We start from the raw sequence: 23,235 nt of genomic DNA, 5'->3' as shown, positions 1-23,235 counted from the left end.
CTTGGATATAAATTTTAAAAAATAAAAAATAAAATTAAAAATAGACATGATCAAAAAAAATGTGAAAAAAAAATCAGGCCTTAACAAATTTATTCACTATAGGAGAATCCTAATGAGCTATCTCCAAAAACAAACAAACAAACAAACAAACAAAAAAACCTCCAAAGGTAAATTACTAAGAATTAAAGAAACCCCATTTCAGGCCGCCTGGGTGGCTCAGTCAGTTAAGCATCCAAGACTTGATCTTGGCTCAGGTCATGATCTCACGGTTCATTGAGTTTGAGCCCTGAGTCGGGTTCTGTGCTGACAGTGTGGAGCCTGCTTGGGATTCTCTCCCTCGGCCCCTCCCCTGCTCACACCACCTCTTTCTCAAAGTAAATAAACTGTTAAAAAAAGAAATCACATTTCACTGGGGAAAAGGACAGAAAAGCCATTCATATGGCTAAATAAAAAAAATGGCAAAATAAAAATCAGACTCCATACCTCACTCAGAAGTTCTAGATAAATATTTTAAACATATTTAGAAGGTAAATATATATGGACAAATATCTAAACTAAGAGGCGGAAACAACCCAGCAGCAAAAAGTTGACAGAATCAACTAGGTAAAAACTTGTTTCTGAACACAACTCATCCCAAACAGATGTCTCATATTTTATAGGCCATGTTTCGACTGGAAATAAAAAACACAGCAGACTTAGAAATGAGCAAAAAATGAAGAATGGTATATAGGTTGAACTCAGCAGTAATTTCAAAAACTCCCATTTGTGAACAAAAAGGCTGTAAATAAATATTCTGGGGGCACATGGGTGGGTCAGTCCATTGGCCGAGTGTCTGAGTCTTGATTTCAGCTCAAGTCATGATCCCAGGGTCGTGGGATCGAGCCCCATGTCAGGCTCTGTGCTAAGCGTGGAGCTTGCTCAGGACTCTCCTCTCTCCCTCTGTCCCTCCCCCAGGCTCGCTCTCTAAAATTAAAAAAAAACAAAAACTGAACCGCGGTGAAGAAAAAAGATTAAAACTAGGTATTTAATAGGAAAATACTAGAAGCTTTGGCTTCCAGAAGGACTAACACGAACAGGCCGGCACCCAAAAGCCACAGGTGCAGAGAACAGACCCGAGGAGGGAGAAAGCACGCTGCCCACACGCTGACCGAAACCTAAGAGCCTCGACAGCATGGACTCGGTCCCTGAAAACAGAAGTTAACTCACAAGGAGAAAATGCACGCCAGCACGAACAGCAGAAAAGTTCAAAGATTCAGTGACTGGAAACGTGCCCAGGCCAGAAGGCTCTCCAGGCAAGTCCCCCCTCCTCTCGCGGACAGAGCGCACGCACGGCTTCCGGGTGAGACGGGAGCCGGGCCGGGGCCCCCTCTGCCCTCGGGAGCCCTGGGGACTTCCGTCAGAGGGACTTAAACCAGGCCTACTGGGGACAAGGAGGGAAGCGCCCACGGCCGATGTTAACGATGAGGTTCAGAAGAAATGGGGGCGGGAAGCAGAGAGGAGAAATCTAGCCGGGCTTTGTAGCTATACAAGTAGATACCTTTGTAAGCCAAGAGCGCAGTGAGGTGACCGGATTAAAGGCAACATAAAAACTCACTTTCTCACTTGCTTATACACAACAGCCCGTCAGGAAAGGGCATCAGACAGAGGCGGGTACCTGGAGTCGCCGTGCCCTTCGTTTCCAAGTGTCAGGACACCCAAGATGGGCTTGAAAGCGAGCAGCCCTTTGAGGCAGCCACTCCCAGTGACACAGTGTGATCCCGGCCTGAGACGAGAGAACAAGAAAGAAAGAAGTCCAGCAACACAGTGACAGCAGCATACAAGACAGGGACCGGCGGGGGGGGGATCTGGGAGAAAGTCAGACCACTTCACAAACGCACCATGTGAATTAAAGAGAAATATACACGTGAAAGTGAAGAAAATGAGAAAATATTCCACTGTGCAAGATGGGAGGGATTGAACCAAAGGCCAAAAGAGAGACACCTTTCTGGAGAAGAAATCAAGACCGCCCACGGCAAGCGTAACGGACAGACAACTGCAAAGACCACCTTCGGCAGAGCAGGCAAAGGCCCAGGAAACCACAACACGACAGGAACCCAGAGAGTCCCAGCACTCCGGGGATGTGTGCCAAGGTGACACAAAGATGGCCCACCTAACTGACCAGGGAAATGTAAAACTTAAACACCGGGGGTGCCTGGGTGGCGCAGATCAAGGGTCCACTGTCGACCTCGGCTCAGGTCTTCGTCTCAGAACCCACGATGGGCCCCGTGCTGGGCATGGGGCCTGCTTTAAAAAAAAAAAAAAAAAAAAAACCACCCAGCCAGGATTTTCACAGTTATGCGAGGAATCCGTTGTTGATGGGAAAGCGTTCTCTGTGGGAAGGGATGACCGTCAACTTTCGTACGTACACTTCCAACCATTCGACTTCCAGGAACCAAATTTAACAGACCTCCTCCCACAAGAACAGACTGCGGTTTGCAAGAACTCCACACCGTGTGGGAAGAAAATACAGCAACGCCCCCCGCCTCCCCGCCAGGCTGCACAGGACAAGGAGGCCGAGGCTGCCATAGGTGCCGGAGGCGGGCCCACGTCACGCGGGGCGGCCGGGTCCACACACCAGCCACACCGGAACCCGCTGGGAGCCCGGTCTCCGCCCGACAGGCACAGTCCACAACTTTCCTCGGGCCTTCTGAACGGCCCTTGAACACTTCACCACAGCTCACCGGACTCTGCACAGACCGGGCGAGGGACGGTCGGGGAGACTCTGGGCACACGGAGGCCACGGCTCATTCTGCTCCGGCTCCAGACCGGATGTCATCAGAGCCTTGGCCTCACAGCAGAGCCTTGGCGAGCCCCCCGTCTCACGTAAGAGGTTGTCCGCTCAGGCCCAGGCTTGATCAGCAACAACGTTCCCAACTTCAGGGGTGGGCGGAGTGGCCAGGCAGCCCCCCCGCCACCTCGAGGCCGACCAGGGTCAGCTCGGCAAGGGGGCGGCCGGAGAAGGAGAAGACAACTGAACATCTGTGGTCCGGGAGTCCGACTTTCCTACCGCTTTATTAGTGGAAGCAGAGTGCATGTGACAGGACATTGTGTATTCGCGGTATTTCTGACGGACCCATCCATCAACACTGGGAAATACTGGCGCTTAATACCCTCTGCAAGGCAAATTCGTGTCCAGACGGTAGGCTGGACAGCATCGGAAGAACTGCTTGGGAAAGAAACACAGCTACGTGACATGGTGCGCACGTTAAGAGATGTACGTGTACTGATACTCAACCGTGAACTCTGCTGTGGAAGTGACAAAACTGGAGAAAATGCCTGAGAAACAAGCCTCGCCCGGACTCCGGGCCCCACGACACCGCTGTTGACGGCGTGCCCGTCTGGGGATGGAGGGACGGTGGCATGAGCTGCACTTGTGCTCAGGCTCCCACTCCCACAGGCAGGACCGGCTGCCTCCGGAAGAGACTGGAGCGTGAGCCCCCGCCCCGCTGCTAGGTACCAGCTAGGGCGAGCAGTCCTGGAGGGGAGGGGAAGGGCGAGGCGTGGGCCAGAGGCCCACGGCAGGTGGTCGGCAAGTACAGGGGTCTCCCCAAGGCAGGAGAAAGAAGCCGCTGCCGTGCTTCCGCAACATCGTCCGCAGCCCCAGGCCCTGGGGCAGGCCCGCTTACTAAGGGCCTGTTTTCTGTGAGCGTCGGGGGCCATGCAAGGAAGGACTTTCAGTACGAGGACGCAGTCTCCCGAGCTGCCAGCACGAGGGGAGGGAGGGCTGGCGAGAGGGACAGGACAGCGAGACGCTCCTTCCTGGGGCACATCAGTCCCACGTGAGATAAACTGGTTTATTAGACCACGAAACTGACCATTTACTGCTCAGTGATCCAAACAGGAAAGAAATGTCCTAAACCAAGATGCACCCTTAAGCCCTCCCATACCAGGCCTGGTCAGGACTTGGCACGGAGGAGCAGGGCACAGTGACCTCCCAGGGGAACAAGCAGAAATGAACAGGGTGGGCTGGCAGTCGCGGGGCTCACTCCTCGAGCACCAGCTCGGGGAGCAGTGCCCCCACCAAGTGGGCCCCCGTTCTTGGGGCACGTGGACTCCAGAATAGATCCCCTGTTTCCTGAATGCTCAGACAGCAGGGAAAGGACCAACGATTGGCTCCCCAATAAACGGCTCACGCAGCCAGGTGGTCGGAGGGCAACGGCCACAAACCAAGAAGAAAGCGTCTCCTGCCCTGGAGTGAACCGCCGGTGACAGGCCCGTGGCACCTCCCCCTGCATCTCCCTAACCAGCAACACTGCCCAAGTCCCAGCTAGTTCTGGTCTCTGGAAATCAGTGGTCACTGGGATTTCCCATTTCTCACTGACAGGAGTAAGAGCCGTTACCACTTTCCCTACCTTGACCTTCTGAGACGTCAAGATCAAACAGCTAATTTAGACAAGAGAAAAGCATCTGGCCTGAACCAAGGTCTACGCCTACTTAACACAGCTCACAGAAGTGCAAGCAGCAGCATTTTCACAGCTGAAGAAGATCGGAAAGTGGCCCAAGTGACCAGATTGGGAAAAGTACCCAAAACCAAAGTGGAAACATTGCGCCGACGTTAAGAACACAGGAGATGGCGACAGAGGAAGAAGAAGTTAAGCCAATGCTTCTCGGAGGACTTGCATCGTTAAACTACCTGATGCACGAGTACCAACCCCCTCAGAAACACCTTAGATGGTCCCAGAAACTCGTATCTGTGTAATTTTTTAAAAGGTCATCGGGTCACAATAGCAAGTGTTCAAACAGCGAGTAGCCTGGAGCTGCTTCGGATTCTGGGTCTCCCTCTCTCTCCGCCCCTCCCCCACCACTCACGCTCTCGGACTCATAATAAAAAAATTTTTTTTTAAATACACACGTACATACATACAAACCGCTCAGCAACAAGGAAGCTCCTCCGGTTAACTGACTCGTCAAACAAACACTCTCACCAACAGCACAAGTGCAGAATAAAGGTGATGTTCTCAACTGCCAACTTGAGAGTGGACACTTGACCACTTGACCGGGATGCCCTCCACCAAGAAACCTCAGCAGAAAGACTCTGGGAGTCAGACACCTTCCGCGTGTGCCATTCGAGGAGAAGAAACGGTTTACGGCGGGAAGTGCGCTCAGCAGCACCCACCGCTCGACCGGCTTCAAGAACGTTACGACCACAGCTCTAGTGCAGCGCCTCCCCGAAGCGCCACCTCGTACTGGTTGACCCGGGACCCGCCGTCAGCACCCGGTGTCCTCGAGGGACCGCCGACCTGCTCTATCAAGAGGTTCACCCGCCCACCGTCACTGACGACCGTAGAATTCCACGTCTGTTTGGTTCCAGGTATTCACCACGGTTCCCCAGGAACAGAGAAACCGTCTATCCCAACAGCATCAACGCGAGCAGGCTTTCCAGCGTCAGAATTTCAGCTCGTGAAACCGCATCCGGCAAAGCCCTTTCCGGTGACCTCCCTCCACGCCGCTCTTCTCCAGAGGCACGGAGGCCTCAGGACAACACACGTCGGCATCTTTCACGGTTTTCCCTGGGTTCAACGGTCTTCTCATACTCGCAATGAGTTTTGCAGTGCTTTGCTTTTTTAAACGGTCTCTATGAGATTTTCTAAAATATCCCTTGTTTTCAACAAAGACACACTTGATTTTGTAAAGTTCCCGACGCCTTCCAACTGGGCCTGCACAGAGGCCAATGTGTCCGTCAGGGAGTAAGCACCTTTGGTCCTCCTCTCCTTCAGGCAGGACCCGGCCGCTCATCCAAAACAAAGCCGAGTGGGGTCATTCAAATGCAACCCGAGTCTAGTTTGACATTCCTGTGGCTGGAATTCTAGTTCTTAACGGTGACTGTGACAACAGATTTTACACCTTGAGAAACAAAAAAAGGCCTTTATTTTTGCCCACATCTCGGTCACTGCAAGACTCTGCCGTACATATCACATCTTTAAGTGAGCTCGCGTCAAACGTACCCTAGAAAACTAGAACCTACTAGGAATGAAGAGCTGCATAGCTGTTTCTTTCTTCTCTGTAAAACTGTTACCACACGGGAAGTGTCAATACGCTGCTAATCATTCTAGAACGTAAATAGGAGACTCTTCGTACACTCTCCAAATATGCTGAGGGAAAGGAACACACGGGACGGAAGATCAGCACCCACCTTCACGAACAGAAGGAAACGGTAACGAAGCGGCCCCGCGAGCCCAGGCACAAAATCATACGCAGACACAAGAAGACTGTAGCCCCACTCAGGAAAGAATGCACCAAACACATTCGCATTTATTATTTTTTTTAAGCAAATGACAAAGACCCAGTTACCAGCTTTACTTTTTTAAACCTAAGCTTAACATTACATATTTAAACAATTGTCAAAACTTACTAAGTTGCCAGCATTCATGCACTAGAAAAACATCCTCAATTTATATTAAACGAGAAATGTATTACCATTAATGCATTAATATCTCTCACTACTAAATACTGAAAAAGACTGAAATTATTTTTTTTGTGGAAGATTCATCCTGGCAATGTTAACTTCACAGCAGGCTGACTCTACTTGGCTCACGTTTCAAACACGATGGAAAAGCAGGTCCGTGCTGGTGTTAGTGTACGAAAGGGTCACGGCCACCTTGGATCACGTTTAATAAGAAAGCAAAGTGCATACAGAGATTTACAACAATTTTAAAGACAAAAAAAAAAAAAAGGCAAAAACAAAAACAAAAAACAAAACGAAACAAAAACCCAATGGTCCTATTATGTGGTCCCAACAATAAACTCAAGAGTCTATGACAAATAGGGCTCCGATGAGCTGTGTATAAATACTTTAGATTAGGTACAGTTATACTGAGAGTCGAGTTCGTGTGAAATCTTCAAAAACAATGTTTCTGTTACTCCTCACCGGCGCCCGATATGGTTCGTTATGGTTGTTACAGTTACGTGTCTGTTACTTTCTGTTACGCGGCGCGAGCGTCGGGTGTTACTTGTTATCCAAGCGCAGCAGCTGCTCCTTACCATTTATCGTTAAGGACTTTAACTGGCCGTTCTCTTCAACTTCTACTCTTTCCTCGCCATTCTCGACAATTCTGAAAGAGAAAACGCACTCAGAACCTGTTTTTAACGTAAATGCATGTGAACGTATCTGCGTATTTTGAAAACACATCGTGCCCGCTGACATACGTGAAATCGCTCGCGCGGAGGGTTAAAAACACAGCAGCGGAAGGCAACCTACTGACGACAGTCCCTCCCGAAGACAGAAGACACGTTTACGCTGAGGTAAAAGTTGTCTCAGGTACACGTGGCCGAACGCTGAACACACGCACAGACACTAGCCATCAAAATGGCAAATGTCGCCAACAAAACTCACTACCCGTGAACTGTGACGTCATCACACGTGTCAAGTGTGCCCCTAAGTGAGCGTTATTTCTGATACCTATCATTCAGCAGAGATTTAAAAGCAAAAGCTCTAATTTGGACATTAAAAGATCCCAATGGTGCCAAATTTAACAGACACCCTGTATGTCAAGCTACTGGGGGAGGTGGTCAACAGGAAATGTGGCACCCGTGAAACGTTACACCTACTTATTTGAAAGAGAGACGAACACCATACCTCTTTGTAGTGATTTTTCTGCCGTTCACCATTTTCGTAGAAGTGGATATAGATTTGAAGCTGCCCATCCCGCTGCCACCAAACGCCGTGGACGAGAAGGAAGTGAGGCCCCCGTGACCTGCCGACCCGAAGGAAGTAAATCCTGCCGGAAAACAGCATGTTCAGTACGGGTTTAATGCAAGTCTGAGGAACCCATCGGACGAGGTGAGCACACCTAAGCAGGGCGGCCGCAGAGCCAGGGGGCACACGGGTGCTCTTCCAGACCCCGGGGCGTGGGGCAGAGCCCTGCTCCCCTTCTGGAGTCCTACACTTCCTCTCCCTCTCCTTTCCACGGTGCTCTGCGGGCACACGGGCGTCTCCCCCCCCTCCCCCCGGTCAGAGGCCCCCAGCTGAGCACCACGCGGTGTGCGGGGGACCGGGACGGCGGTATGCACGGTCGTGCTGCAGGGACGGTGCGGCTTCCCCAGCGGGGGTGCCCCCCCAACCTCCTCACCTTCTTGCGATGCGACCACGGGAGAGGAGACTGAGTTATCAAAAAGCTCAAGTAATTTTAGAAAGAACACTGCAAGTAGTTACGTGACAAAGCACGGACCCACACGTTTCAAGGACAGCGTCCTCAATCATGGTCGTCACACCGCAGCTGAAAACCCCCGCCTTCCACAGGTCACACTCACGCGAACCAACGTCTCCTACTGAGACTGGTCTGCTGGTCTCTGGGGCTTACCACCTGTCCCACTTGTGAATGTCCCCATTAGACCGAACACCCACACTCCCTAAACGCAGCTCTGCACAAGGCTCCTGAGGAAAGGTCTCCGTCCACACGGGCCCCTCACCACTCATTAGACACAGTTCCTTAAATGAAGGCCTATTCGATGATATTTTACACCAGCTTTGTTTGACTCTCCCTTAAACTTGAGCAAATTAACCTTCAGCATACTGCACGCCTGTACCGGCAGGGTCTGCTGGAGAGAGGCTGTCGACAGAAGCCCTCTGCCTCCGTGTCCAAGAGAGCCAACGACCTCCCTGTTACCAGCACACGCCTTGAAGGGAGGAACGTTTTGAGCTGCTTTGCAGGGAGCCTTCATAACAAGCACTGCCAATTCTAACCACATAGCATTTGAAAGAAAAATCAGAGAATCAAAAACACAAGCACCCCTGTTAAGAGGACTACATGACCTTCAAAATAAATAAATAAAAGACCCTAATTTTTCAGGTAAACATGTAATTGTTATCATGCCATGCGCACATTACTCAGATTGATGGGCTGCCTTTATTTGTTGTTAAGATTTCATTTTTCTAAGTAATCTCTACACCCAACACGGGGCTCGAACTCACAACCACGGAGATCAAGAATCTCACACTCCTCTGACTGAGCCGGCCAGGCGCCCCTGATGCGCTGCCTTAAAATGGCCCCTCGGCCACCGTGTGTGGCAGAGCAATCCCACAACTCAGCCCCTAGTGGACCCCCCTGAGCCATGGTCACTTGCAGATGCGGGGGGGGGGGGGGGGGGGGAGGGGGGGTGCTGTGTTAACACCTCCCCTCCTCCACCTTCTGATCCCATCAACCCGGACTCTTCTACAATCATCCCTATTGTTTTTACAGCTGCCAAGGAGGTTAGACAAAAAAAGGATCAGGCAGTTTGTCTTAGTGGGTTTTTTCAGTTATTTACTCAAATCAAGTAACTCGTTTTAACCAGGAGTTTCATTAAATGTTGACCTTTAGAGGCACCTGGGTGGCTCAGTGGGGTAAGTGTCGGACTCTTGATCTCGGCTCAGGTCATGATCTCACAGTTCTTAGGTTCGAGCCCCACATCGGGTTCTGCACTGACAGTGTAGAGCCTGCTTGGGATTCTTTCTCCCTCTCACTCTGCTCTTTCCTCTCTCAAAATAAACAAACATGAAAAAAAGTTAAATAAATAAATAGACATTGATCTGTAATGGTAAGATCAGAAGTAGGTTTTCAGGGGCACCTGGGAGGCTCAGTCAGTTGAGCGACCATCTTCAGCTCAAGTCATGACGTCGCTGAGTTTGAGCCAGCCTGCCTTGGCTCCTCTGTCCCCTCTCCCTCTCTCCCTCTCTCCCTCTCTCCCTCTCTCCCTCTCTCCCTCTCTCCCTCTCTCTCTCTCTCTCTCTCTCTCTGCCCCTCCCCCACTCGCGCCTGCTCTCTCAAACCTAAATACTAAACAAAAAAAAGAACACAACTGCATTGACTGAAAGTGTTTATCAGCATTAATGTCTGTTCAGATATCAGAAATTACATCTAAAACTTAATACCTGTATCCAAGGAAGAAAACCCTCCTCCAAATGACGGAAATCCACTGAAGGCAGAGAAAAACGACCCTGGGCCTTGGTTCCTGCTTCCACGGGGGCCTCTTCGACTCCCAAAAAAGTCCTCAAATGGGTCTTCTAAAAACAAACATAGTCACGTTTTATTTTTCCATGGGAGAGAGAGCTGCAATGAGGGGAAACGGTTTAATGCCTTAGAACACATTATCGCCTCAGAAGAAAAACCTCCACAAGAAGTTTTAACACAGCTCGTCTGCAGAGCAACCAAAGTTCATCCAATAAACCAGCAGTTTTATGGACTCGTTTAATTCAACTAAAGCTACAATCCATTAGGAAATAACTGACTGGACTGCTGACGCAATCCCCGTATGTACAAATACAAAATTCGGGACCACTGATGCGTGCTTCAAACTCCGACGGGGAGAGGTTTTAACAGCCTCCGAGCGAGAGCCACGAGGCTCTGTCCCCGCTGCCGCCACCTGCAAGGGAAACACGGTTCCGCACGCGGGGAGCTGCACTCCACACAGCCTGGGCTGCTTTCCCCAACGTAATCCAGAGACAGAAACAAAAACCGATTATTCTCACATTCACATAACACACAGAGACTGTTATATCAAGTGAGGCAAAACGTAACAGCTCCTGATTCTGGGCCACAGTGTTTAAGAATTCCATTTACTTTTCTGTAAGCCTGACGTCTCAAAAAAATTTAAGGATTATTCAAAGTCAAACTTGAATAATGCACTTTACGAGAAAATTACTAATACAATAGAAAACGTATTGCTCTTAAAGATACCAAAATGCTCCTGAAAGTAAGAACAGTCCATTTATTTTTGGTTCGGTCAATGAGCACTTACCAAGAACATAGGAATACAAACTTTTCTCTCTCTCTGTCTCTCCCCCGCTTTGTACTCTCTCAAAAGTAAATAAATAAACGTTAAGGAAAAAAAAAGAAAAAAATGCATTCCGGAGAAAAAGAAAAGTAACGCATTACAACCCCACAACTACAGAATCCGTATGGTGTAGGTGGCGCCTGGGTGGCTTAGTTGGTCCAACTTCGGCTCAGGTCACGATCTCACGGTTCAAGAGTTCAAGCCCCACATCGGGCTCTCTCTGGGCTGACAGCTCAGAGCCTAGAGCCTGCTTGGGATTCTGTGTCTCCCTCTCTCTCTGCCCCTCCCCCACTCATTCTCTTTCTCTCCCTCTCCCTCTCTCTGCCCCTCCCACTTGCACGTTGTCTCTCTCTCTCTCAAAAATAAACATGAAAAATTTTTTCAAAAACAAAAAATCAGGATGCCTTTTTTTTTTAAACAACCAGGCAAGAGTGACCAGAGCAGGGAAATTCATACACTGGAAGGGAAAGGACAGTCAATATGACAAGTCAACACACAGCGAGCACTGGCCCCAAGCACAGATGGGGATCCACAATCCAACTCAAGTTCGCAAACAAACGTGACCCGAGGGACGCAGCACGCCAAGGTCAACTCTGTCCACGGTCTGAAAAGATGGGACGCAGGGCCGTGAGCGATCGTGAAGGGCTCGGCACGGCCGGGGCAGCTTGAAGCCAGCTCGGAACAGGGGCAAGGAGACGGCACGCGCACAGACTCGGCCTCGAGACCGGAGATGCTCGGCGCGAATCGGCTGGCCTGCTTTATCTAATGCTGCATGTATTAAGATGGGCCAGAAGGAAACATCTGGAGAAACTGGTTACCGGTGCCTTCCTGAAAGATCTAGAAAGGAGGCACCAGAGGAAGAAGGAGAGCCCGTGCGCATCCCCGTGCAGAGACACGGTAACAGATCCCAAGTGCTTGTTGTTGGCAGGCCCCCCGGAACTGTCCTGTCGGAACTTCGCTCCCACACTGCACGGCCAGCGCTACCCTCTACAAAGCTAAGTTTAAGGAAATCCCTTAAAACCTACTCTACAAACGGGGATGGGCGTACAGTCAGCCCATCAGAAGCACAAATGGAAGTGAACCACGAACTCTAAGACTAGTAACATACTGTGAACTTCTCAGGAGGTTCACCCTATCAAATAAAACCCAAGCGACCGATTTACGGGTCCCTCCTTCCCTTAACCCCACGACCTACACACCCACGGTGCCAGATCTCCTGTCAGAGGTCCCTGGGGTCAACCCCACACGGAGAAACAGAAACCTCACGAATGCAATTTCAACTCACGGTACGGAAATTCTCACTCTCCCCTAAGAAGTAACCACTAGGAACGGTTTTCACCTGAGCCGCGTGAGGCTCTGACGTCCCCGGACGACGCTCTAAGCAAGTTGGCCTCCCCGACACGCCAAGCCCGCACCTGCCCCGAGTCCCCCGCTGCCTAAAGCCCAGCTCGGCTGCGGCCTCCTGAGGTTCTCCGGGCAGCCAGCTGCGGCGAGGCTCCACCGCCACCGAGGACGTGCGTGGGCTCCGGGCTCGCGCCCTGAGTGAAAAGAAGCCCTGGATTAGAAAACCCTATTCCTCAGAAGCTACTTCAAAAGCTGGCTTAGGAGTGTGAGCCAGGCCGGTGGCTTTTTAGTTTACTTTTTCTTGGGTTTTTAGAAACTCTTATCTTGCTCAGCCTAGATGCGTTTCTTTCATTCGGGTCGTCGTTCTCGTCACTGAACTGTTAACACGATTTCAAATATTAAACTTAACAAAAGTTTCACCCTCAAAACGAAAAGCCTCAGTTACAACCGTCGCGGTGACACCAGAAAACACACACTCTCGGGGGTTCTCTTAACATCATGCTTACGTTGTTAAAAGCTGCCACTGTGAGACTGGACAGACCTTTACGAAGATTTCTCACCACTGGCTGTGACCAGTCTGTACGTTTTCAAAAAGTAGTTCAGGAGTCTGTTTCGTGACCTTTTGAAATCTTTGGCCCCCAAACTCAATACGCTGTTTTAAAACTGTTCAAAGCAGTGACTCCGCTTCGGGGAAATCACTCCCCTCGAGTACGGAAATACCCCACTGCACGAAGAGAATTCAAAGCATTGATGACACGCTGAAAATTGAAAATAACCAGATTTTCCCCAGGTGGAAGAAGTAAACAGCATTTTAGACGCACATTTAAGTGACCATCAAGTTCAGGCTTCAGGAAAAGGTAAACAAGTAACAAGTTACAACTTAAACACGTGAAAAACGTTAACGGTGGGTTTTCAATCGTCTTGGTGGTGAGACAAATGTGGATTGCCTCCCCCCTTTTGCCGCACTGATACTTCCCAAATTCATTACTCCTTTGAGATTAAAAGGGATAAACATTACATTCACATTCTGGAAACACACCGCGACTCGGAAACTTAACGTAAGGAAACACGGAGGCCTGTTGTGCCTTCTGCCCGTGGGCACACGGGCCCCAGCAGCCCCCACGCTGAGGACACGCGGGGGAGGGACGTCGCCCCCTGGCCACGCACACGGGGTCCGAGCAGAACTTGGGAGGCCCGCACCACCCAGCTGCTGGCAGCCGACCGCCGACGGGAAGCCTTACCGGCCCCACGGCGGGCTGGACTCACGTGCTGCCTATGTTGTCCGGGTTCTCTTCTGCCTTCTCTCCGTCGAGCAAGCGAGAAGGCACCCGACGTGGCGAGTCCCAAAGAGGAAATACATTTTCACCACCGCCATTTATCGAAACAGCTCTACCCGAGTGGACCTGGTAGTTCCAAGCCGTGCCGGGGCCGGCGGACTCCCGGAGCCCAGCTCCGAACGCACGCCGACTGCCGGGACCTCCTTACCGTGTCCCGGAGGCCCGAGCCCGCATCTTCTTACTCGAGCCAACATCCCCCCTTCCTGGCCTCTCTTACAAACCCTTGCCAGGCTGGGGAAGACGCCCGCTCCCGTCCCCGTGTTTGAGGATCCCATCGCCCTGGCCGGGGGCGGCTCGTCTTCAGGGATGCTCGGGAGAGCCAGGATGCTGTCGGGCAGAGTCACGACCGTGCTGCGGTCTCTATTTGGAGATTAAGGGCCGTGACTTACTAAGACGAGCACGGGCATCGAGGGGACGGAGGGCGGGCTTGTGGGGTTAACTTGACATGTGGCGTGAAGGGGCCACAGGGGGCTCAGGAGTTCGGTCGAGCAGTATTCCGGCTGCATCTCTACGGGTGCTTCTGGATTAAGACTAACGTTTAGATCGGTAGACCGAGCAAACGTACTGACCTCCCCCGTGTGTAGGGGCCTCAATCCGTCTGTGGAAGGGCTTGAGGGAACCAAGAGCCCCCCTCCCCCAGGTAGGAGAATCCCCCGGCCGGAGGGGGGTTCAACCGAACGCTGGCTCTCGCAGCCTGCCGGCCTCTGGATTCTGGCTCAGACGGCAGCCGTGCAAACCCTGAACTTGCCGGTCTCCGTAATCAAGTGAGCCAACTCCTTACGCTACAAGTCAGTCCCTCAGAGATAGACCAACGGTCAGAAACAAATGCATCAACAGAGACCCGACCGGCTCTCACGCAGGTTTTCAGACGAGGCAACTTGTACTTCTGATCATTCTACAGCTACCTTCAGGCAGGTGAGACCTAAATACCACGTGAGACGGATGCAGGTCCGAGGTGTGACCTACCCCGCCGCGCCGGGACTCTAGGCGCCGGGGGCCCCGGATGTGCATCAAACACCCCTTCTCGACCTCACAAGACCTCACTAATGTCTCAGAAATACAAAACCAAATCCACGAAGAGGTCAGCGGCATTAGCAAGATACCGGTCAACGACCAAGTCACGAGGTCAAACTTAGGACAAGAAGTACACTTAAGTGAACTTGGTGGAAAAATTTAGCACCAAACACATATAAGCAAACGTTCACACGCATAAACACATAACAAACATTTACACGCATGCACACGTGAGCACATAACAAATGTCTGTGTGCTGGTGTACAGAAAAAGGTTTACACGCACACATACAACACGTGACAAATGCAAGCACGCACACAGGAACCCGTAACCAGTGCTGACACGCACGCACACAGGAACGCTTACGTGTGTTCGTTCTTCAACACGACACCTGCTTCCACGTATAAGCGCAGAAAAATACCTGTGCACATGCACAAACACATAAACACCGAGGGAACGTTCACACGCATAGATACGGAGAAAAAGCCTTAAGGAAACAAGTGTGACAGAGATTTAAGGCCATCCACTTTTCTTAAGTTTCACCAAGATTCAGTATCTGACAGATAACCACAAAACCTATTTGGAGAGACAAATCAAATAAATCCTTTAACGCCACGAACACCAGCACAGGAACAAAAAACTAAGAACACCATGATTAACACGGTTTTTTTTTTTGTTTGTTTTTTGTTTTAATTTTATTTTTGAGACAGAGAGAGACAGAGCATGAACAGAGGAGGGTCAGAGAGAGAGGGAGACCACAGAATCCAAAACAGGCTCCAGGCTCCGAGCTGTGAGCACAGAGCCCGACGTGGGGCCGGAACCCACAAACCGCATGATCGTGACCTGAGCCGAAGCCGGACGCTTAACCGACTGAGCCACCAGGGCGCCCCCACGCCGCTCTTACCCCGCCATCCTGAAGCGAGTGCTTCCAGCAGCACAAAACCCAAGCAAGAAGAGGCCCGCACTACTAACGACTTAAGGTACCAGCCGCTCCTTTCCACGCGGCCTCACACTATTGATTCCCCAGGCACACAGAAAAACTTGGGGGGGGGGGGGAGAGCAAAACAAAACCTAAAAAAGATAATGGGCATTTCGAACAAGGAAAACCATCTACTCGGGGCGCCTGGGTGGCACAGCTGGTCAAGCATCCGACTCTTGATTTCAGCTCAGGTCACGTCACGATCTCAGTCTGAGTTCGAGCCCTTCATCGGGCTCTGCGCTCATGGCGTGGAGCCTGCTGGGGATTCTGACTCTCCTTCTCTCTGCCCCTCCCCTGCTTGTGAAAGCTCTTGCACGCCCCCCCCCAAATAAAGAGATGACCTTAAATTTTTGTTCTTTTTTAAAGAAAAATCTATCTGCTCTAGAGGCGCCTGAGTGGCTCAGTCAGTTAAGCATCTGGCGCTTAATTTTGACTCAGGTCATGATCACACAATTCATGGGGTTCAAGCCCCAAGTCGGGCTCTGGGTTCACAGCACAGAGCCTGCTTGGGATTCTGTCTCCTTCTCTCTCTACCCCTCCCCTGCTTACTCCCTCTGAAAAATAAACAAAATTTAAAAAAGAAAACAAAAACATCTACTCTAAACTATAGTTGCATCCTAAGTCCAAGTGACCCAGACAGGGACTTGTAAGAGGTCACCCAGCCAATCCCAACAACACGAGCTAAAATTAAAACACTCCTTTCCTACAACTCAAAAACCTGTAAACGTCGTTTTTTACAGATTCTGAAGTACAAAGCAACACATTTCTAAGGAATCTGCAACTAAGTGAAATGGGAACAGACACCCAAGCCACGACGCCACGCTGCACGGGGCCCTCGGGAGAACGGGTGCGGGGCGCCTCCCCGCTGCTTGCTCAGCACCAGGAGGGGCGGCCTGGCACTGAACAGGTGGCATGTATTCACCGGACGAACGGACGCCATACTCTTCAACTTTCCATGTAATTATGCTGTTACGCAACAGAATTTCCAGTTACATCCCAGGTGTGGCTGGGGCACTGTATTTTCTAAGAGTTGCCAGGATCTATCCAAGTCAGGGATCCAAACTACACATCCTGGACCGAAATCATCTCATTTTAGACCCCAATACAGAGGCTTGGTGCTCCGTTGAGAATACGGACTCCTTGCTTTAGAAGGAAGGTACGGGAAGGACAGCAGCATGTCTGGTCCTGCAGGTGTCCTTTCTGTCCCCCTCCTACAGGAATGATGCTCTTCTGCTGTCTTACTCCCTCAGATGGCCATGCCCGTCCCACCTCCCTACACACGTGAGGAAGAGGACGGACCTCTGCCCTCTGCCCGGACCTGGGGCCCCAGAGCGTCTTTCTCCAGCTTCCCAGGAAGAAGTGGTTCCCTTGACCACAGAACCCAACATTCCACACGGAACACATGATAAGCAAAACCTCCAAGGACTCTGGAAACTGACCCGAGCGAGGCCCAGAAACTAAATTAAAAGCTTAAGAACCAACTCGAGTGCAGGCGCTGGCTTCCCTTGGAAAATGACGCCACACACAGAGGACCTGGCTGACCACGCGATTCAAACCCGGCGTGCAGAATCTCATTACAGGCCTCCACGCCCGCTGTGGGGCGGCCGGCACCGCTGTGCTCCTGACCCAGGACACAGGTCCCAGAATGACCTTTTCCAGAAGCCATTTCCTCCTCCCTCCTAGGCGGCATGGGTGAGGGAGGGGAGGGAGTCAGCGCATCAGCCGTCTTGAAACCACTAAGCGCGCACCAAAGAGAGGAGACGCCGAGGAGCCGAGGACGGCTAGCCCGGCGCCCACCCCCTCGCTTGCCGGCAGAGTTTTACATCAAAGTCAACTACTTCCGAATGCCAGCTCCACATCCCAAGAGCGAGAGTTGTCCGCTACGCACAGAACAACAGCTGACGGCTTGCATTCCATTCTCCAGGAAAACCTGCCCAAAGCACTCTCCCTCCCCACCAAGAGATACGAGGAGGGGCCCGGGGGCAGCAATACTCCTCGATCCCCTCGCTCACGCAGGACCATGGGCTGGTTGGGGTTTGGAAAAGGCCTCTCAGTATCGCTGAAAACCTGTCTAACACGTGACGCGCTTATGTGGATTTTTAAGTCTCATTCCCTGTATTCCTTCCCCATCATGCGTGCCCAGGGATGCCAAGTGTGAAATCTCATCCCACGTGAACACGGAAGCACCTGCTCCTCTCCCGCCTGTGCACCTGAGTTCTGCTCTCTCCTAGCACGTCTCACTGCAAACTTCCCCTTCTTTCCCCTTCCAAGATTTCCTGCTTCTGAACCCACAGACAACTCTTCTTTAGGGAAGATTATGCCACAGGTTGGACTGTGGCCCCCCAAACGATGTGGGATCCCTAAGCCCCAGGCCCCGTGAGCGAGCGAGACCTTATTCACAAACAGGGTCTCTGCCGACGATGCACTTAGGTTGAGCTCATCAAGGTGGGTCCAAATCCAGTGTCGCTAGTGTCCCCATGGGGGGAAATCTGGACGGACACAGACCCGCAGAGGGGGCGGGATGTGAAGACACAGGGGAAGCCACCTACGTGCGAGGACCATCTGAGGCCACCAGAAGCCGCACGGAGGCCTGGAAGGCGGGCTCCCTCCCGGGACTGGCCTCAACTTCGGCCTCCGGGACCCAGGGCGTCAGTTCCCGTCTTCACCCTCCAGGCCTATGGAGTCGTTCTGGCCCTCCCAGGGCCCAGTGCGCCGGAATGCTGGCTTCCGACTCTGAGTGACAGGATGCCTGGGAGAGCCACTCTACGGCTCCTAGGGCCCCACCTCGTCTGGTTTCCCTCACTACTCCCGGGGGCCGCCACTCCCGGACCGAGGACCAGCTCAGGCACCAGTAATGCAGACACATTTTATTGCAGACACACGTCCCGTGAGCCAAGCCCCGTGAGCGAGCGCGGCCCCCGCTCACGGCTGCACAGGCAGTGCCTCCGGCTCTGGCCCTCCGTCCTCGCTCAGCAGCTCCTCACTCTCCTCGCTGAGCTCCTCCACGTCCCACGGACTCGCCTCATCCTCACTGGAGGTGGACTCGAGCTCCTCGCTCAGGAGCTCGCCCCAGCCCCAGCTACGGCCCTCACTGGGCTCGTCGTCGCTACAGACATCAAGCTCCTCGCTACAGATCACATCCGACACCTCGCTGTCCTCTTCACTCGGGGCGTCTTCCGCCGAGTCCTCAAACCCGGGCTCCAGCTCCTCGCTCGCCACCTCCTCGAGCCCTGGGGAGCAAGACGAGGGCTCACGATGCTCAGTCCGGCCCCGGTTCGGGACCGTCAGCTGTCGCCCTCCCTGGGGCAAGTGAGTCCGCTCCCCTCCACGACGCCCTCGCCCTCCCCGGGGCGAGCCCACCCCTCCCCTCCACGAGCCCACACCCCCCGAGCCGACGGGCTGTCTTGTCTCCTCCTTCTACCGCTACACCCGTTTTTTCTTTCATGAGGCTTAAGAGATTGGCGCCATCGTGAAGGAAAAGGCTCTCTGGAAATGGTTTTAGGTGGCTTTGGCTTTCCAACGTAAGAAAACGAGCCCATAAAATGTCGCGTTATACCCAGACGTTTCCTCCAAACCTACTCGGGTCAGGGCTCTGAGGACTAAATGACACCAACGGCATCTAGCTGTCCACCTGAGAATGCCGAGTAATGGTGTTCTGTAATAATAAACCACCACCAGCTCCCCTTCACTCAAATTCAGGCCATCCCTTCCAATTTACATTCGGACAGAGCTCAGCACTCGGGGAAGGACGTGAACACATTGAGCTGCCCGCGAAGGTACGGCTGGTCCCCTGGATCTCGGGGTGAGGGCGCTCCTGTGGGGGGCGGCTGCTGTCACGGGGACTTCGTCAGCCAGGCCCAGGCCTCAGCCCTCTGCCATAACATGACGACCGTCGCTGGCCGGTCCGTGGGCACAGGACTGCTTGCAGTCTGTCCGATACCCTTCACACCTCACACTTTTCCATGGGTCTCCGGTTCTTTGAGCTCTTGTCCCCTTTCGTTTAGGGAGCCTGTCAGACGTGGAATTTGAAGCACTGATACTCGCGTGAGACACACACGTCTGATTCTGAGCTACTCTTCTCAGAAGGCAGAACAGGAGAGGAAAAAGAACCGGGTGAAAAATCAGGACTAAAAAATTACATGCTACGACCAACGGACGTCACGACAGCCCCGGGTAAGTGGGATGGGGCCGCTGCTTAACATCAACTGAACCACTGGTACGGCAGAAACCCCCAGCCCTACATTCGGATCTAGGCTACACGTACCGCCAGCAGGCTGTACCGTTACTTCGTACATGTAGCAGCCGTGGAGAAGTTTCTGTTCCTGTGTGCAAATCCTTAGCGCCTGAAAATGGAAGTCACCTAGAACACCTATGAGAACAGATTGAAGAAGCATCACTGACACACGAATCGTGGAAAATGTACAGGAAATGCCTACCGTTAAATTTGAACATCTTGGTGTCTAAAACAGAGGGCCCAAGAGTCTAGAATCACAGTAAGACTAGTTATCTCTTAAACAGGACTGAGTCCAAAAGAAGAAATTCCCACCAAAATGTGCTTTGTGTCCACAATCTCAGTGAAAATACACATGCACATAAAACTTTCTATACATACACATATCTCACAATTTAGAAGGTGTGAACATCGGGTATAAACAACTTACAGCCGGTGGGAAGGCAAACTGGTGCAGCCACTCTGGAAAACAGTAGGGAGGTTCCTCAAAAAACTAAAAATAGAACTTCCCTACGACCCAGCAATGGCACTACTAGGCGTTTATCCACGGGATACAGGTGGTGTTTCGAAGGGACACATGCACCCCCATGTTTCTAGCAGCACTATCGACAAGAGCCAAAGTATGGAAAGAGCCCAAATGTCCATCGACGGATGAATAGGTAAAGAAGATGTGGTTTATACATACAATGAAATATGACTTGGCAATGAGAAAGAATGAAATCTTGCCAATCGCAATAACATGGATGGAACCGGAGGATATTATACTGAGCGAAATCAGTCAGAGAAAGACAAACATCATATGACTTCACTCATATGAGGACTTTAAGACACAGAACAGATGAACATAAGGGAAGCAAAAATAATATAAAAACAGAAAGAGGGACAATACATAAGAGACTCTTAAATATGGAGAACAAACAGGGTTGCTGGAGGGGTTGTGGGAGGGGGACGGACTAAATGGGCAAGAGGCATTAAGTAATCTACTCCTGAAATCACTGTTGCACTATGTGCTAATTTAGACGGAAATTAAAAAAATAAATAAATAAAAATTACACACACACACACACACACACACACACGCAAAAACCAACTTACAGTGGGTAAAAGCTATATGTTACTTCCTCATTTACATCTCATTATCCTCACTACACCTTCTTTGCTCTAGAAAGAACTGCCCGGATGAAAATCACTTTGAATGAGGAAGCCTGGCCCGTCAGACTATTTTCCTAATGAAAACAAAATCTGGCTCCAATTCAATCCCTAAGGGACCCTTCCGCCAAAACAACTCCTGGAAGGTATCACGCGTGTAGCAGATGCCTGGCCTCCGGCTCAGAGAGGTCAGCCTGCGCTGCTGCCCCCGCTGCCGATGTGCAGTGGGGCCGAAACCCTCGATGGCAGGAGATCCTCACTCGGCCACCGGAAGAGTCACGCCATCCAAACACGGGATTTCACCCAACACGACCCGGCACCCCCCAAAACAACACGCAAAGTTCGCTAAAGGCTGTAATGAGACACAAAGGTAATCTTACCGCAGGAAAGATCATTGAACCCTCGGTGTTTTTCTTACAGTGACATTTCCTACATACACGAAGGCCAATTAACAGACACTACAGATAAGGTTAGATCTCGTCTATTAATAAGGAGACTTCCTGATAATTCTCTTACATTTCCGGGAGCAATGTCAAAGCAAGTCTTCAAAAAGACCACAATCGCCTTTTCACTCCCAACTTGGGACACCCACTGCTTAGCCTTCGTCACGACGTGTGTGGATGAAAAAGGGAATATGTGCTGATGTGTATCATCCTACCCACCTCGTCCGTAAGCTACAGTCTTCAAATCGGGCCACACCACAGTAAAAAACAAGGCAACTCTCTATGAATCCCCATCGGAAATAAACTGAAGGGCCGCACCGTTTAAAAGGCCAGATACCTACCAGGTACGGCAGGAAATTAATTACTCTTCTCTGGGCCTATGATGGGCAAGGGTCCGCTGCTCCTCCCCCGCTATCTGCAGACAGAACCGGTCTTGCTGTGTCCCTCTTGAGGGTCGCAGCTGGTGTTGGGACTCTCCAACAGGCTCCAGGCAACAAAGGGCAGAAACATGGGCTACGTCTCCCCCACCGTGAGCCGAGACAGAAATGGGTACGGCCGCACCAAGGGAGCTCTGGCCACCCAAGTTCCCCAGCACCCGGGGCAGCTCCGACGGCGCCCGCTCCCCACCCCGCCCGCATCCGAGCCACATGTGAACAGCCGGCATCGGACTCAGCGCGTCGAGGTGCAGGTGAAGGGAAAATCCGTCCTGCAACGCAACAGCAGCTGGGACAGCACGGTCTCCCGCGGCCAAAACTCCTCCCGGCGGGAGATCTGCAGGGCATCGCCCTAGAGGTGTCCTTCTTTTTCACAAACCGTGAACTGAACAGTCACAATGCGCCACACACAATCAGAGAAACAAACAGGTAGAGAGATCCAAGGTCTTCTGAACATCTGCTACGATGCCCAGTGTCTCCATCCAGAACTCGGGGCAAATTCACGCAGAAGCAAGTGCTCAACAGCAAAGAGCGCCACCCGCCAAGCCCCCAGCACCTGCATCCTGGCCACCGTCTGAACGAGGGAAAAAGGAAGTTAATTAGGACTATCCGAATCGAAGAAAAGGAGCACGTTAAAACCTTTATTACTTTCGTGTGCAAGGTACTCATTCAGGATCACCTTCCAGAGAGGAGGGAAGGGGTTCGGGAACCCCCTCCGCTGCTTCAACACAGGCGAGCAACAGGGAGCCACGTGTGGAAACGGGAAAGGTGAGTCCGCCTCAGTCACAGACACACCCACCAAACAGCGAACTTACCGAAGAAGTCGAATGAAAACGGGTCCCTTCCACCGAAAAATTCCCTGAAGACGTCATCTGGGTTACGGAATGTGAAGCCAAAATCAAACGGATGGTCAAAGTGAACTCCACCTACGATGGTACAGCACGGCATTTAGTTGGTGCATTCCTGCGTTTAGTAGGCCAACAGTTCTGTCTACAGAGGATTCTACACCACGACCCGAAGAAAAAACGGCAAAGGCTCCTACACCTAGGGCTCTGCTTCGCAGCAGGAGCTGTGCCTGAACAGAGACCACCTGGGGCTGGCGGGGACAAGCCAGGGGAGGCTTCCCACCCCTCACGGTCATGGTCACGGTCACGGCAGCAGGGTAGTGCTAGCACTTTCCCACCATGTCTGCAACCGCCATCCGTACGTAGGAAACGTGGCTTCATCTTCTGTGCGGACGGACCATCGTGTAAACCGTGCACAGAAGCACACTCGTTCACGCTCCTCAAGTGGGGCGTGTGCTTGGTAGGCAGCGCTATTCTCGAAGAGGCCACCGACCGTGGTGCTGACGGCGGGCAGGTCCCTGCTACGACCTCTCATCACACACACGCCCCCGAGTGAGGCCTGCCCACCACAGGCAGTCAGGTCTGCCAGTACAATCAGCTTGGTCAGGTAAGAGTTTTTAAGGTCTTCTGACAAAATATCAGGTACTGATCCAGGAGTAAGAACTCAC

The 23,235-nt window shown here is 51.8% G+C and overlaps 1 protein-coding gene across 10 annotated transcripts in view; it reads right to left on the bottom strand.

Moving 5' to 3' along the window:
* DNAJB6 (DnaJ heat shock protein family (Hsp40) member B6) overlaps positions 1–23,235 on the bottom strand; it is a 69,132-nt gene that overhangs the window by 16,225 nt on the left and 29,672 nt on the right. For 6 of the 10 annotated variants that reach the window (XM_045053081.1, XM_045053078.1, XM_045053083.1 and 3 more), the window contains exons 5-9: positions 22,538–22,648; positions 19,730–19,834; positions 9,890–10,021; positions 7,616–7,757; positions 7,021–7,091 (exon numbers count right to left, since the gene is read on the bottom strand). In XM_045053081.1, the coding sequence (XP_044909016.1) occupies positions 7,021–7,091; positions 7,616–7,757; positions 9,890–10,021; positions 19,730–19,834; positions 22,538–22,648 (561 nt within the window). Of the gene's footprint in view, positions 1–6,260; positions 6,638–7,020; positions 7,092–7,615; positions 7,758–9,889; positions 10,022–18,317; positions 18,696–19,729; positions 19,835–22,537; positions 22,649–23,235 lie in introns of those variants that run through there. The other 4 variants (XM_045053084.1, XM_023250816.2, XM_023250818.2 and 1 more) reach the window with 4 other exon arrangements.

The sequence above is a fragment of the Felis catus genome, chromosome A2 (genome assembly GCF_018350175.1).
Source record: "Felis catus isolate Fca126 chromosome A2, F.catus_Fca126_mat1.0, whole genome shotgun sequence".
Classification (NCBI taxonomy): Eukaryota; Metazoa; Chordata; class Mammalia; order Carnivora; family Felidae; genus Felis; species Felis catus.
Note: the sequence above shows the minus strand (reverse complement) of the source record. Positions and strands in the feature narration are given on the sequence as shown.